Below are 12,356 nucleotides of genomic sequence, written 5' to 3' on the forward strand. Positions count from 1 at the left end.
CTTATCTCTCCAACACAGGTAAACAGCCTTGATACTTAGCAGTGGGGAAATTGTTTGGGCCAGTTCAGGATGATAACACTCCATACAATCAGTGATTGCTCCTGCCTTCTTTGGGAGAAGGAACCAAGCAGTGACCAGTGAACATTTCTGTAAGAAGACTTCTTGAAATAAGTCTAACGTTCTCCTCAAAAACACACGACTCTGTCTAGTTTATTCTCAATAACTTCTAGAATGACTCCACGAGTCAACACTGTAGAGGATGTGTTCACTTATTTACATTTATGAAATCAATAAATTTTGCAGTTTGACCAGGGGGAGCCCAAACATTTTGCATTCAACTAGAGTTGAAAACACTCCTAAATACAATAACAAATATTAATGCAACTTCAGTGTGTATTACATCATCCGCGTCCCAAAAGTAAATCTCGGGAAAAACCCATGGTGGTCAAACTACACAAAACAGTCTGAAAGCAGATGCTATAGTCAAGGTTTCTAAGCCTGCAGGTTCGCTACAGCAGCCAGAGAAACTGCTTTTCTGCATGAGCCTGTTTCACTCACAGGTTCTTTCTCAATCATGCAGGGTTGCCAAATTCACAGTGTTCCCAACAAACTCAGCTGATTTAAAAGTCCAGTGTGGGTGGATTTTATATACCTGTGGGGTGCGTCTAAGACGATATGATTCATCTTATGAATACATACTGAGTCTAGGGTTTAGTATCTGGCAACACACAGGCAGTAAGAGAGAAGCAGCAGAGGAGTGCGGTGGTGACGCTGGCCTTTCTAAACATGAAAGAAGACTAAAATGCATGTAATAGCCACAGCAATAGATCTCTGAGCCCAAATACATAATTATAAATGCAGCACACTGGTCTCCTGCACTCTGTTGGCCAGACGACTAATATTGTTCGGGTGGAAAGACACTTTTCCCCCCTACTCACTCTTAGTGGACCAAAGAAGTTATGTAACATCTCAAGCTAGAGAAGATGTTCTGTAAAAGGGTCCACACCGAGACTCTACATGGTTTATCAGCATATCAGTATATCCTGACATTATATATACCCCCACCCACTCTTCTTTTATATTACTATGGTTCTTTGCTTTTATATAACATTTGAATATGTTAGGCTTTATTTAGTTGATGCACATCTGAGAGGTGGGTGGAGTGGGTGGGCTCAGGGGATTGGTACAGTTTGTATTTTGTATATGTTGAAAATATGTATTAAAAAATAATTGATTTAAAAAATACAGTAAGGCATCACTGACGACTGTTAATGAAAACACCTATTTTAAAAGAACAACTGGCCTCATTCACCAACCGTCCTTAAGAAGAAATTTTGAGAGACAGAGATTCTGACACCCACCAAGGTTTTCTTATTGGTGATTTGTTCTTAGGCAAGAACAGAATCTAAACACACTCAAGAGTTCAAAGGTGTGAAGAGTTCTGTGGTTTAAAAACACGTCATGAATCTGATGCAGACCTTTTCTCAGGAACACATTTAAGAAAGCAATTAGGAAGCTATTGGTGATTGAGACCCAATAAGAGTACTCATGAGTGATATGAGCTTCAAGCCCATAGGTATTTTTTTTTTTTGCCCCAAGTTGGTTTTAGTTTACATTGTGACTTTGAGAAGTGAATAAAGACACACCCTCTCTGTGTGTGTTGTAATCTTAGCTTCTGTGTTTCTTGTTTTCACAGGAGGTGCACATGTGCATGTTAGTCCCATCCTGCAAAAACGTTGTCTCTCCCCACATTTTGTTTTGCCTTCCCCGGACAGTGACCACCCACACAGCACTGTGCTTAGGGTGGAAGAGGAAAGTTCAAACAATAAGCTGATGAGCCGAAATAAAAGTAGTTTTAACTGCTGCACCTTTTAAGGTGAAATGAGAAAATCTGAACAAGAAGCTGACAAAAAGTAGCTGACATTTGCAATGCATGAAAGGGATGAGGATGTTGCTCCTGCTTGTGTGGGTAGCGTTAAACTATTTTTTGTCCCAAACGTGAATGTTTGTGACAGCAACTGGTTGGCTTCAGAGCAGCAATTGTAGTGCCAGTTTGCTAACCCACAACCTAATGTTAGCTACACTACTTATTGTGTCGCTGATTGCTCTTATGTCATGGCATTTGTCTGCACAACGTTTTGTGTTTTATGGCCACGAAGATCTAAAAAAGCATTGTGTGCCTAGCAATGAATTCCGGGGAGGAGCTTCTAAAAGACCACTGAAGGGAGGGCTGTATTTCTTTTGCCTGTATACGGTGCCTTTAAAAAAAACAGTCTATTTGACTGAAAGGGAAATTAAAATTGGCCCTAAAATTAATTGCATTTGGGGTGTATGTGTTTTGCTGTTGAGTTCATATTTTAACAATCTCTCCCCAGAATCGTATATAACACCTTTAAAGTCAAGCCAAAAATCAGCCAATTTGGCTGAAAAAAAAATTAAGATTGGCCTTAAAAATTCATTGGTGCACCTGTATCTTATACCCCCTCTGCCTTACTACACACTATATCTCAAATATTTTGATACTTGCTGTCCATATAATACTTCTTTCAGTAATGCTCTGACCATACTGCCTGGTTTATACTACACTGTCCTGCATTGTTTGTCTCTGTACTGCACTTCAATCTTTTATTTAGTATGGTGTCTCTGCTCTCTGCTGTATTGCTGTGTGTATCATACATGTTGCACCAGAGAAAACCTTTCATTATATCCTGATATAATGACAGTAAAGCTGAACTGAACAGAAGAGCAGGCTAGCTTCTGGCACACAGAGAAGACCGCAGGCCACTTTCAACACTGTTCTAAGAACAGCTTCCTCGAACATAAATCTGACCTTCATCTAGAAAAGCTGGTCACAGGTCAGTGCTATAGTGCCACCTTCACCCACTGGCTGCCTTATTACGGAAGAAGACAATGGTCTGTTACAGCTCAGCCGGGCAGAGAAAGAGAAAAAACTAAAGCTCTCTCTGCTCAGAGCCGGTGATGTAACTCAGCAGAGACCATTAAGCAGTCTAATGGATATTCTCTCGCACAGTCAGAGTGGCTTCGTAACGTTGAGGCTCAGGCCTATTCATTAAAGTGATTTAAAAGCTCACAAAAAGATTTCGCTTCACCAAATCTTCAGCGGGTGTGGTGTAATAGAGCAGCCTCCGAGCTCGGCAATTAAAACGCTTAATACTGCGGTCTGCAACAATATTTCTGTCACCCAAATAAGAATATATGCGTAAACACAGGCGTGAGAGAAAATGTATAACTGAACTGAAGGCCTAGAGAAGGTGCAGTTTTACTACATTTTATCATGACCATTTACCAACATCTATTTATTCCTTCCAATTAAACAATTAAATTATTCCTTCCAATTAAACAATTAAATTATTCCTTCCAATTAAACAATTAAATTATTCCTTCCAATTAAATGTTGTTTTAGTTACTGTGCCTTTACGGCCCTATTTGAGCTGGATTAGTTTTGCCTGTGGATGGGCTAAAATTTGCATGATTATCGATGAGATCATTGATTTTAGTCCAACATGAATCTGCTCTCTGTAGAAGTCTGCTAAGAAATAATTCCAGGGCAAATTACACTGCCTAATTCACTGAACCTGGAACTCCTTTGGTCCTGCTTGAACTGACCACGCCGTAATTACAATAACTGCTAAAATGAAGTTAGACATGGCACAGTTCCTTTATCTTCAAGTTCAAAACAGGACTGCTGTAATCTACATCAATTTTGGTGATGGCTGCATGAGGCGGAGAAGGAAAATGAAATATCCTGTGAGGCAATGTCATTTGTGTTCTGTTGGACGGCGTTTGCTAAGTTGAATATGCCTGCTAGCCTATTGCTGTTCTATTCTGGAATTAACTGTAATCCAGCTGGAAAAATACTTAAGAGCAATATATGTACAAGGCCTCTGTTCTGATTGGCTGCCCTGCAATGTGTGTGAATCTTCACAAGTCAACGAATCCTCTGGAACACACTTAAAGATATCATTTTTCTGCAAAAAAGTAATATATGGGGAAAATAGATATTAAATGTGCAATAATTTTTGCACAGGATGCTATTTTATGTTTTATTTTATTTTCCAATTGATTAAACATGTTAAACGTGCAGCAGTGAGTTCTTTGAGGATGTGAACTTATTTTCACTTATAAAATCAACAAAACATGTCATTTGACCAGGGTGCCAAAACTTCTGCATATTACTTCATGAAAATGCAGTTTTTTTCTGACATCACAAAAATAAAACATTCAAAATAAACTGTTTTGGCCAGTCCTATGGACTGGGGAGTGAATGGTACATTTTGAAAAACTAACAATGTTCATACTACATCAAACTTGTTCCCTTTAAAGGAGAATTCCACCAACTTTTCAAAATTTTTGCTTAACTTTAATATAAACAAAGTCACTCAGAGTGGTTTAATGTGAAATGTGCCATTTCAGAGAAACTTACTCACTCAGATTTCTCTACAGTGGTGTAGAGTTATAGCCATTTTATGTACTATACAAAATCACCAGTGAACCTACATGTGTCTTTTGAGTTTTACATGTGATGTTGATGATAAAATAATGGCAAGTGTGCAAAATCAAGACTTCTGTTCAGCACAGTTACCCTGCATGTACCATCCACCAATGATTAGATTTCAACACATTTTATGTCAAAAGCTGTTTTCAAAACTGTCATGAAACAATGTCTCAGGCATCAGACTGTATATTCACAACCATTTCAAATAATAACTTTCTGTAAAGGAGCTTTTAGAGGAACTCTTCAGACGTCTGGTTTCTATTACCACCATTGTAAACAATTCTGAGCACATTTCTCTTGAAGAGTATTTCACACCGAACAACTCTTAATGATTTTGTGTACATTTGGCAATTTAATTATGCATAGATTTTAAAATCGGTAGATTTTACTTGCTTTTTGTGTGTGCATCTGTGTGGATTACCTCCACTGTGATTAAGCCGTTACCTGCCATATAGCTGTTACGGCGGTCCCCAAATGCACATTCTGCTTTCCGAGCTGCTCTGCCAGCCTCTCAGACAGCTGCTGAGTGCCCCCCTGTGGACAGAAACCAGGATTACACCCAACACCTGCATACAAACATAGCAACAGAGATAAGGGCTAACTCCTCCGCACAGCAGCGAGCAGCACAACAGCCCACAGCTGCCTCTGCAAAAACACCAACACATAATACCGCCACACAAAAGAAACGAGTTTGAGGAGAAAGTTCAGCAATTCTAATGGAGCAGAAAACTGGCATGGGTAAGCTAGTTTCCCTCCGCGCCCGGCTTAAAAGGATCTTCTGACATGCGAAACCTTCGTCACCCAACTCCTTTTGATGAGGGTTTTCAAGGTCAGACAGGCATATGAAAGGGGATCGATAAGCAGCCTAAATGAATGCATCTGTGCTTCATTGCTAGAACATCATATATCGACACATACTGAGTAAATGTGCACTGTATGTGCAAAAGTTTGAAGACACCTGCTCATTGAGCATTTGTTCCTGAAATGGATGGCATTATTAATAGGGTGTCTGTCCCCACTTCCCTTCTGGGAAGGCTTTACACTAGATGGTGGAACATTGCTGTGAGGATTTGATTGCATTCAGCCCTAAGAACACCACTGAGGTCAGGTACTGATGTTGGATGATCAGTTCTGGATTTCTGACTCTTCCCAAAGGTACTGGATGATGCTCCATCACTCCAGAGAACTCAGTTTCATTAGTACTACTACTACTACTACTACACAGCCCAGTGTTGAGGGGCTTTATACCCTGCTAGTCGATTCTTAGCACAGAGCACAGTGACCTCAAGCTGATGTGTGGCTGCGCCATTCTTTTGACTAATTCTTTCCTATGGAGATTATACAAGTTGTATGTGCACAAATGAACACCTGTGTAAGTAACTGGGGCACCTTAAATGCAGAGACATTTGGTGTCCAAAATGTGCTTCTTTATTTTAGTGCAGGAGCTACAAGGCTAATGTACCTAACAGACACCAGAAGTCAATAGTCACACAAATCTTTTACAAAAACACTTCAAAAGTATGTCAAAACTTATTTCAATACCCTCGAACTGTCTTCAGGTCTTCATTAAGGTCGTGCAGACTTGCTGATGTGGTATAGGACAAAACTTCACTGTGTAGCCAACTGCTACTTTCAACCATTTTAGACAACAGATGTTATGCTGAATTACATTGCTGAGAACACCTGTTTTTAAAAGTGCTCCCCTTTGTTTTCAGCTAAATGTTGAAGTCTTGTTAGTTGGGTTGAGAAAGGATTTGGGAATGTAATTACAGAAAGTGCTGATCTGAGTGTATCAGACATGGCAGTGCTGCTGGAGTTTTTAAACACCTCAGTTTCACTGCTGGACCGAGAATAGTCCACCAACCAAAAATATCCAGCCAACAGCGTCCTGTGGGGAGCATCCTGATGAGGCCCACTGATGAAGGACTAGAGGATGACCAACACAAACTGTGCAGCAGCAGATGAGCTGTTGTCTCTGACTCTACATCTAAAAGGTGGACTGACAAGGTAGGAGTGTCTAATAGAGTGGACAGTAAGTGGACACAGTGTTTAAAAACTCCCACAGCACTGTTGTGTCTGATCCACTCGTATCAGCACAACACACACTAATACACCACCACCATGTCAGTGTTACTGCAATGCTGAGAATGACCCACCGCTCAAATAGTACCTGCTCTGTGAGTGGTCCTGACCACTGAAGAACAAGGTAAAAGGGGGCCAATAAAGTGTGCAGAGAAACAGATGGACTACAGTCTGTAATTGCAGAACTACAAAGTGCTCCTATATAGTAAATGTAGCTGATAAAATGGGCATAGAAACAAGGAGGTGGTCATAATGTTATTGATCTGTGTATTTTGTACATCACCAAATACATGCAGGTATTCTTCCTCTATGTTGGAAGCCTCACCTAATCATCTAATCCATCTTAGCAGCAACAGAGTCAGCCACAGCAGAATCATAAGCAGGTAGGAGGTACTAAGCTGATTTGCAAGTCACAGGACGCTGGCGCAGCACCAAGATAAGCCTCTCTCCTCTCATGCTTCACCTATACAGATAGCTTATCTTAGCTAATGTTGCACAACCCCTAACAAGTCCACTGTAGGGAGTGGGTAAGGGGGCACAGAAGTCATCGTCGGGGGAGTGGTGCTGACTCCTGTTAAACCCTCTACCTGCAGTCTCTGTAGTTATCCTTTCCCTGTCTGTCAGTGTGCATTCTGACATGTTTTGTGTCAGCATACTCATTCATTCATTCATTCAATATCAAAACCTTGATTGCTTAAACTCTAGGCTTCATTGTTCATTAATGGAACCAGATAACACAGAGCATCAGAAGAGCCTCGACACTTTTAAATCAGGGGTGAATCGTGTCTGTGCAGCTTTCGGCTCAGTTTAAAACACTGCAAGTTGCACTGTGCTTCTCTCATATAACAACACTTTATTATCACACAGGCACACATTTTCTGTGCTGCTTATCCTCCTAGGTCGCATGTGGTGCTTAAGCCTATCCCAGCACTCATTGGGCAGAAGGCAGGAAACACCCTGGAGAGGTCACCGGTCCAACACAGGGCAGACACACAGACATACACATTTACACACACACACACACACACACCCACACACCCACACACACTCCTACCATTACGTAATCAGCCTAAATGATTTTTTTTTTTATTTCTTCTCTTTTCTTTTAACCCCTTAACAATCCAGGCTTATTACATATAAAGCCTTCAATGCAAACTAATGGAGCTATTCTTAGGTTACAGAAGTGTGTAATAATGGTAGGTGTATGGCTTGTTAATGGATTAATCTTGCTTAAATCATGTTTTAATCTCCATCTTTTAATTGCCAGTTTCACTTATTTTATTTTATGTTACTTCTTAATATTTATTATTAAAATTAATTATATTACTTTTCAATATGAATTATCTTAGTATTTTCTCATTTGTAAAAAACTTTGAAATGCAAGGCATGAAAAGCGCTATATAAATAAACTTGCCTTGCTTTACATACTACATCAAACTCTAATTTCAAACAAAGTGAGGAAAACTGTGTTTTCCATGATACAGACCCTTATTTTACTGTACAGTAGTGGTAAAATACTACGAAATGTATATCTACATTCTGTAGCTATGATAATGTATGGGCCCACATAAAGGCCCTCTGCAGTGCACAGGGTAAACCTCTCCTTTCCCCTCACACACATTTACCTTCTCTTATCTATCCATCTCTCTCACCTTGACCTTGAACTCCTGCGCGGACCCCGGCGTTGTCTCCAGCAGCCGCATGACGCCCCCCGCTGCAGACGAGTACATGAGGAAATAGAGAAAGGAGAGCTGGGAAGGCTCCATTCCAAACAACAAGCGGCTGCACAGGCACAGCTCCTCCATCAGCTCTGCAGGGGCAGCACCGGAAACAACACACAAGCACACAGCTTTGAGAAAAGCATTACACTTACTGTAAAGCACAGCATCTGAACACATACACTATATTGCCAAAACTATTCGCTCATCTGCCTTCACACGAATATGAACTTGAGTGGCATCCCATTCTTAATCCATAGAGTTTAATATGATGTCAGCCCGTACTTTGCCACTATAACAGCTTCAACTCTACTGGGAAGGCTTTCGACAGGAGTGTGTTTAGGGGAATCTTTGACCAAAAGCAACATTTGTGAGGTCAGACACTGATGTTGGACGAGAAGGCCTGGCTTGCAGTCTCCGCTATAATATGTCCCAAAAGTGTGCTGTCAGGTTGAGGTCAGGACTCTGTGCAGGCCAGTCAAGTTCTTCCACACCAAACTTGCTCATCCATGTCTTTATGGACCTTGCTTTGTGCACTGGTGCACACTCATGTTGGAACAGGAAAGGGAAGTCCCCAAACTTTTCCCACAAGGTTCAGAGCATGAAATTTTCCAAAATCTTTTGGTCTGCTGAAGCATTAAGAGTTCCTTTCACTGGAACTAAGGAGCCAAGCCCAACTCCTGAAAAACAAACCCACACCATAATTCCCCCTCCACCAAACTTTACACTTGGCACAATGCAGTCAGACAAGTACCGTTCTCCTGGCAACTGGTAAACCCAGGCTCATTCATCGAATTGCCATACAGAGAAGCGCAATTCATCACTCCTGAGAACGCGTCTCCACTACTCTATTGGCAGAGTCCATTGGCAGCGCATTACACCACTGCATTCAACGCCTTGCATTACACCTGGTGAAGTAAGGCTTGGATGCAGCTGCTCGGCCATGAAAACCCATTCCATGAAACTCTCTATGCACTTTTCTTGAGCTAATCTGAAGGCCACATGAAGTCTGGAGGTCTGTAGTGACTGACTCTGCAGAAAGTTGGCCACCTCTGTGCACTATGCGTCTCAGCATCTGTTGACCTCACTCTGTCATTTTATGTGGCCTACCACTTCATGGCTGAGTTGCTGTCATTCCCAATCGCTTCCACTTCGTTAAAATAGCACTGATAGTTGATTGTGGAATATTTAGTAGCGAGGAAATTTCACTACTGGACATGTTGCACACGTGGTATCCTGTCACAATACCATGCTGGAATTCACTGAGCTCCAGAGAGCAACCCATTCTTTCACAAATGTTTGCAGAAGCAGTCTGCATGCCTAGGTGCTTGGTTTATACATCTGTGGGCAAAGAAGCGATTGGAAGTCCTGAATTCAATGATTTGGATGGGTGAGTAAATACTTTTGGCAATAAAGTGTATGTACACACTGCTGTCTTTCTCTGTTTCACTCAGTACTACAGTGAAACTCAAATGAGAACGTCTCTTTCGGCAGTGCTAATGTTTCTGCACTACACAGTAACAGTGTGAGGTTCTTCAGGCTGCACAGCAGGAGAACGCCACACATCTTTTAATGCTAGAGAAAAAAATCCTGAGACTTGAGAACAAGTGCAAAAAATGCATTATAAAGTGCTGCCCAAAGGTAATAATTACACTAAAAAGTACCTTCTGTAAAACAAGGTGCACTTTCCATGCGGTGAGTTCCATGAATTTTTTCAAGCGGTAAGTGCTTTGTATAACAGTCATTTAGTGTTTACCTCTTGTCCAGATGTGCTGGTCCATGTAGGATTGAAGGGTCATGCTGTCCAGCTGCAGGGCATTAGACATTTTCATAGGCTCCTCCACAGGCACTGTCTTACACAGGCGCTCAATCTGAGGTGTCACATATGCCACAATATCACAACATGGCAAAGTCCAAATAGTTGCATTTAAAGGGTCCATGTCTTACATTGTGGTTGTATTTTATGTTCTTCCCTGAGGTCTATGTGTTTCAGAGCTATTGTGTTTTGTTATTTGAACTGGTCTGGTATAGCCTCTTTTCACTTTTTCTCTGTATTCTCTACAGGACGTTTGTATGATTGTGCCTCGCGATTGGCCCACAACATTAACGGAAGGCTGGAAAAGTCTGGACCAGCGAACAATGGTTGCCCAAAGCATTTCAGTCTAGTGACAAACACCGTATGGCTGTTAGGGCTTTTGAAATTCTTTGTTAGATTATTAGCCTTGTTGTCAGAGTCAAGTGCTGTCTTTCAGACTGTTTTGGTCTCTTGAGCTATTTATTATATATCACCAAGAACTTGCCACAGTCTTGTAGATCTGTTATGTAAGCTTTCTATTTATATTAATATCAAATAAAACTCATAGGAGTTGTAGGAGTGGGTGCCATTTACTTTTGATGCCTTCATTGTTCTCCTGCTTATATCAGTAGGGAGTTTGTTTTTCCTCCTTTTGTTTGGCTTGAGGGAATGAAGCAAGAAAAAGAGAAAATAGAAATCTCTGGCGTTATAAAGACTTCCTTATGCTGCTTCTTTTTACTTTTATGTTGTAATTAGACCCTCTTAGACCCTAGACCCAAAAGTGAGTTTATTTTCTCCCCATGGCAGTGAGTTTGTAACACACTTACATCATTTGTCTGCCTTTTATATACCGAGAACAGCCCTAAGTCATCTTTTTCCAATCTCTCTTTTAGTTTAGTTTAATATTAAACAATTTTTATTACTGTGCCTTTAAGACATATGACCACTGTTCTGATTGGCTGCTCTGTGTTGTATGCAGTCTAGGTGGAAATACTTCAGCGTAAACTGCTATAGGCTGAATTGGTGCATATATGTAAACCTGTTGCTTTTGTTTGATGTCAGAACGACAATTTTTTTAAAACAGACATTTTTGCACATTAGTTTTCGTTAGCAAACAGTATGGACTGAGGAATAAATGCCAATCATTTTGAATCTTTAACAATGTTTACATACTACAGAAAAGCTCTTTAATTTTAAGAATTAAGGAAAAGTTTCCTGCTTAAACTACCAAACAATCAGGGTAGCCATGATTTTTAGGTTATAATTAAGTATTATAAATGTAATCAACTATAATTTATGTTATTAATGAATCTGTTTTAGAATTTGAATAGTACACAATGCATCTGCAGGGCATTCTAAAGCAATGTTTGGCAAGCTGAAGATTCTCCGCAAAGGAGACCTACTAGCACTCAGTTTGCTTCTTTGTGAATCACTGAAACAGAGGAAACCTACATCAGCAGATCTCATGAATGCATGCCTGTTTTCAAATTCTACCTTTATAAATTGCACATATATGAATTAAAATGTAATGTTTGCTGCGACCCTGAGTGTGTGTGTGTGTGTGTGTCACAAATTGTATAAGAAGTGTTTATGCAATAAAATGGTATGCTTAACTAGGTTTAGGCTGAACAGGTGAGCAAACAGGCTAACAGGCTAATTCTATTAATATTCTGTTAGGCTTTTTGGAAGGAACTGCAACATACAAAGTAAAGAATATGCTACTCGAAAGTCTGCTACAAGACATTTGTTTGGCCTTAGAAATTCAAAAGATTCAACCAAAATAATTACTAGGTTTTATATATGGTATTCTACACTGCTCAAAAAAATAAAGGTGAACAACTAAACAACACAATATAACTCCAAGTTAATCAAACTTCTGTGAAATCAAACTGTCCACTTAGGAAGCAACACTGATTCACATACAATTTCACTGCTGTTGTGCAGATGGAATCGACAACAGGTGGAAATTATTGGCAATTAGCAAGACACACTCAATAAAGGAGTGGTTCTGCAGGTCGGGACCACAGACCACTTCTCAGTACCTTTCTGCTTTCTGGCTGATGTTTTGGTCACTTTTGAATGTTGGTGGTGCTTTCACACTTGTGGTAGCATGAGAGGGACTCTACAACCCACACAAGTGGCTCAGGTAGTGCAGCTCATCCAGGATGGCACATCAGTGCGAGCTGTGGCAAGAAGGTTTGCTGTGTCTGTGAGCATAGTGTCCAGAGGCTGGAGGCACTACCAG

At 40.6% G+C, this 12,356-nt stretch overlaps 1 protein-coding gene across 1 annotated transcript in view; it reads right to left on the reverse strand.

The window, feature by feature from the left end:
- The window catches only part of si:ch211-127i16.2 (probable flavin-containing monoamine oxidase A), an 84,159-nt gene that overhangs the window by 62,606 nt on the left and 9,197 nt on the right, over positions 1-12,356 (reverse strand). Inside the window, exons 4-6 of the mRNA XM_017708127.2 lie at positions 10,073-10,187; positions 8,251-8,408; positions 4,961-5,050 (exon numbers count right to left, since the gene is read on the reverse strand). Coding sequence (XP_017563616.1) covers positions 4,961-5,050; positions 8,251-8,408; positions 10,073-10,187 — 363 coding nt within the window. The remainder of the gene's footprint in view (positions 1-4,960; positions 5,051-8,250; positions 8,409-10,072; positions 10,188-12,356) is intronic.

This window comes from Pygocentrus nattereri, chromosome 18 (genome assembly GCF_015220715.1).
Source record: "Pygocentrus nattereri isolate fPygNat1 chromosome 18, fPygNat1.pri, whole genome shotgun sequence".
In the NCBI taxonomy this organism is placed as follows: Eukaryota; Metazoa; Chordata; class Actinopteri; order Characiformes; family Serrasalmidae; genus Pygocentrus; species Pygocentrus nattereri.